The sequence below is a fragment of the Cebus imitator genome, unplaced genomic scaffold (assembly GCF_001604975.1).
Source record: "Cebus imitator isolate Cc_AM_T3 unplaced genomic scaffold, Cebus_imitator-1.0 Scaffold954, whole genome shotgun sequence".
Taxonomy (NCBI): domain Eukaryota; kingdom Metazoa; phylum Chordata; class Mammalia; order Primates; family Cebidae; genus Cebus; species Cebus imitator.
Window position 1 is genome coordinate 105,874 of NW_016108269.1, and position 2,580 is coordinate 108,453.

At 37.8% G+C, this 2,580-nt stretch overlaps 1 protein-coding gene across 1 annotated transcript in view; it reads right to left on the minus strand.

Annotated features, from left to right (window-relative positions):
- Positions 1 to 785: 785 nt before the first annotated feature.
- The window catches only part of LOC108298410, an 8,063-nt gene continuing 6,268 nt past the window's right edge, over positions 786 to 2,580 (minus strand). Inside the window, exons 3-5 of the mRNA XM_017521090.2 lie at positions 2,010 to 2,094; positions 1,517 to 1,650; positions 786 to 1,350 (exon numbers count right to left, since the gene is read on the minus strand). Of these exons, the coding sequence (XP_017376579.2) occupies positions 1,063 to 1,350; positions 1,517 to 1,650; positions 2,010 to 2,094 (507 nt within the window). The 3' untranslated portion in view covers positions 786 to 1,062. The remainder of the gene's footprint in view (positions 1,351 to 1,516; positions 1,651 to 2,009; positions 2,095 to 2,580) is intronic.

The window sequence follows — 2,580 nt, forward strand, 5'->3', positions numbered from 1 at the left end:
TCTTTCAAGTACGTGACTTTCGGATGGGATATCTGGGTAGACGTCCTTCGTGTTAACTATTCATTTCAATCGATTTCCTAACAGTCAGGCCCATCTGCATCAGGTCTGCCAAACTTTGCTGAAGGTCCACTCCAGACACTGTTTTCCTATTTTGAGTGGAGGCTGCAGAACAGCAAAAATTGTTGAAGGTTCAATGCAGCTTTAACAGAGCAATATGAATCTACATTTAAATTAAAGCCTGCTGCATAATACTTCCTGTAAAAATTCCTTTTTGACCAAAAAACATCAATGCCAGCATGCAGTTAAAGACCAGAATCCAATCAGGCCAGTAGTGAGGCCTAGTCATTCATTGCCATGGTCAGCCATTCTAACATTTCAAATTTTTATGGCAGACATAGAAAAACTAATTAAATGATATCTCCCCCTAACATTTTATCAAAGCTCTAAACCTTTCCTATGATAGTATGCCCATATTTGCCTAGCTTAGAATAAACTTCCTAAACTTTAACAGAGAAACTGCTGTATTTACTTGAATTAAACCTCTCTCAAAAATATTAATGGGGATGGTGATACATTCCACTTCATCATCACTGGAATGGCTTATTTAAAGAGTGTGAGTTCCTAAGTGCCTCCCAAGGATACAGTGAGCAAATAAGAACTTAGTATGGGTTGGCCATATAAAAACACTATGTTTTAATGCTTTAAGATGATCCCACAACCCCGAAGTCTGCAAGAATCAAACAGTCCGAATGCAGTCTACTGTCTGAAGTTTATTTTGTTTTTTTCCCATTTATATTTATGGATGAATTGATGATTCCTGTTGAAGTTGTATCACACCTGTGTGCCAACATTTGATTTTAGACCAAGTTTAGTAAATTTATTTTGTCAAAACAGTGGGTAACATGAGCATTACTGATCCCACAGGACATCAAAGTAATAAGTTGTCTAAAGTTAAAGTCACAGAACCTTAACAAACAAAACGATCCTTAGCCACAAACTTATAAATGCAGTTTGGGGTGGGACGAAAGCCAGAGGGGAAGAGTTAAATCCAAACTACAGCAATTAAGTCTTCAAACCAATTTCTGAATAGGGCTGCTGTTTTATTTCCTTTCGTTTTTCTTCTTGTGACTTCGAGCTCCCCTGAATTTTCAGGACAATTAATGCTGGTAATGTACTGCAAGTTCTGGAGGCTACACGATACAGTCTGGCTAAGTTACATGTGGTTTCCATATTAGCTTGTTTGTAAGGGTGACTTTGGTGCAAAGCAGATTCAGTTGCCCCACCAGTCAACCCCTTGGAAGTCATAATTTCCTCCATATCCTTCACTGTTGTAGAAGCCTCCATAGCCACCTATCAAGAAAAATGTTTAAAGAGAGAAACATTAAGTCACCCATTAATATCTAGGGTTAGACTTTGTGTCCCTCAGAAATTAAATTTCCCAAATGAATGATGGTTTGAAAAAAGAGGACTCATAAGAAAAACAAAAAGCCCTTCCTCAAGAAAAAAATAACATTACCTCCACCAAATCCTCTATTATTGCCGTAACCACCTCCACCACTGTGGCTGCTGCTTGCACGACTACCACTGAAGCCAGAACTGCTGGAACCACTACTCTGTCGATAGTCTCTAGCACCAAATCCTCCGCTGAATCTATTACTGTAAGCAAAAATATAGCATGGCACTGTAAGTACAAAGTTGGATTAAACAGCGTATTCCTACTTAAACTGCACAATTCCCAATTTCGTTTTTCAGATCAGTTCGATTATGCTCTAACGGGAACCTTATCATTATTGTTCCATGTGTTCTAACAGAGTTTCTAAAGTACTCGGTAGTGAAGAACTGACACTTAATTCCATGTCACCCTTTCTAATAATTACCCCTTGCCCAAAATGTTTATGTTTTATAGGTGAAAATAACGTTTTAACACGTTACTTGGGGAAAAGTTAACTCTGAAAACTTACTGCCCCCAATAAGTAATAACGAGAGTGAAGGCTCACAACAGTGTGTACCTTTTAGATTGTCCGCGATTGCCACCCTTGTGGTGGTGTTTATAAGCCATATGTTCCAACCAAGAAGGCACTTCTTGTTTAGCTTCTACAAGAAGATCCAATAAATCTTTTGTAATATTCATATTTTTTTCATTAAAGAATGAGGTGGCAAGTCCTACGGAGATCACAAAAAGTACATGAAGCTTCCATAAAGTTGCATGGTGTTCTTACGTTCCTATATTCCTATGTAAAATATTGTAAGTCAAAAACTAAAATATGACATTGTGATCTGTAGTACAACCAAATCAAAGGGACGGAAAGAAAAATTTAGTTGGCTCAAAATAATAAAACCTATTTATGACAAACCAACAGCTAATATAATACTGAATGGGCAAAAACTGGAAGCATTCCTCTTGAAATGTGGCACCAGGCACGGATGCCCTCTCTCACCACTGCTATTCAATATAGTATTAGAAGTTCTATCCAGAGCAATCAGGCAAGAAAAAGAAATAAAGGGCATTCAAATAGGAAAGGAGGAAGTCAAATAGTCTCTATTTGCAGACGACATGATTGTATATCTAGAAGACCCCAT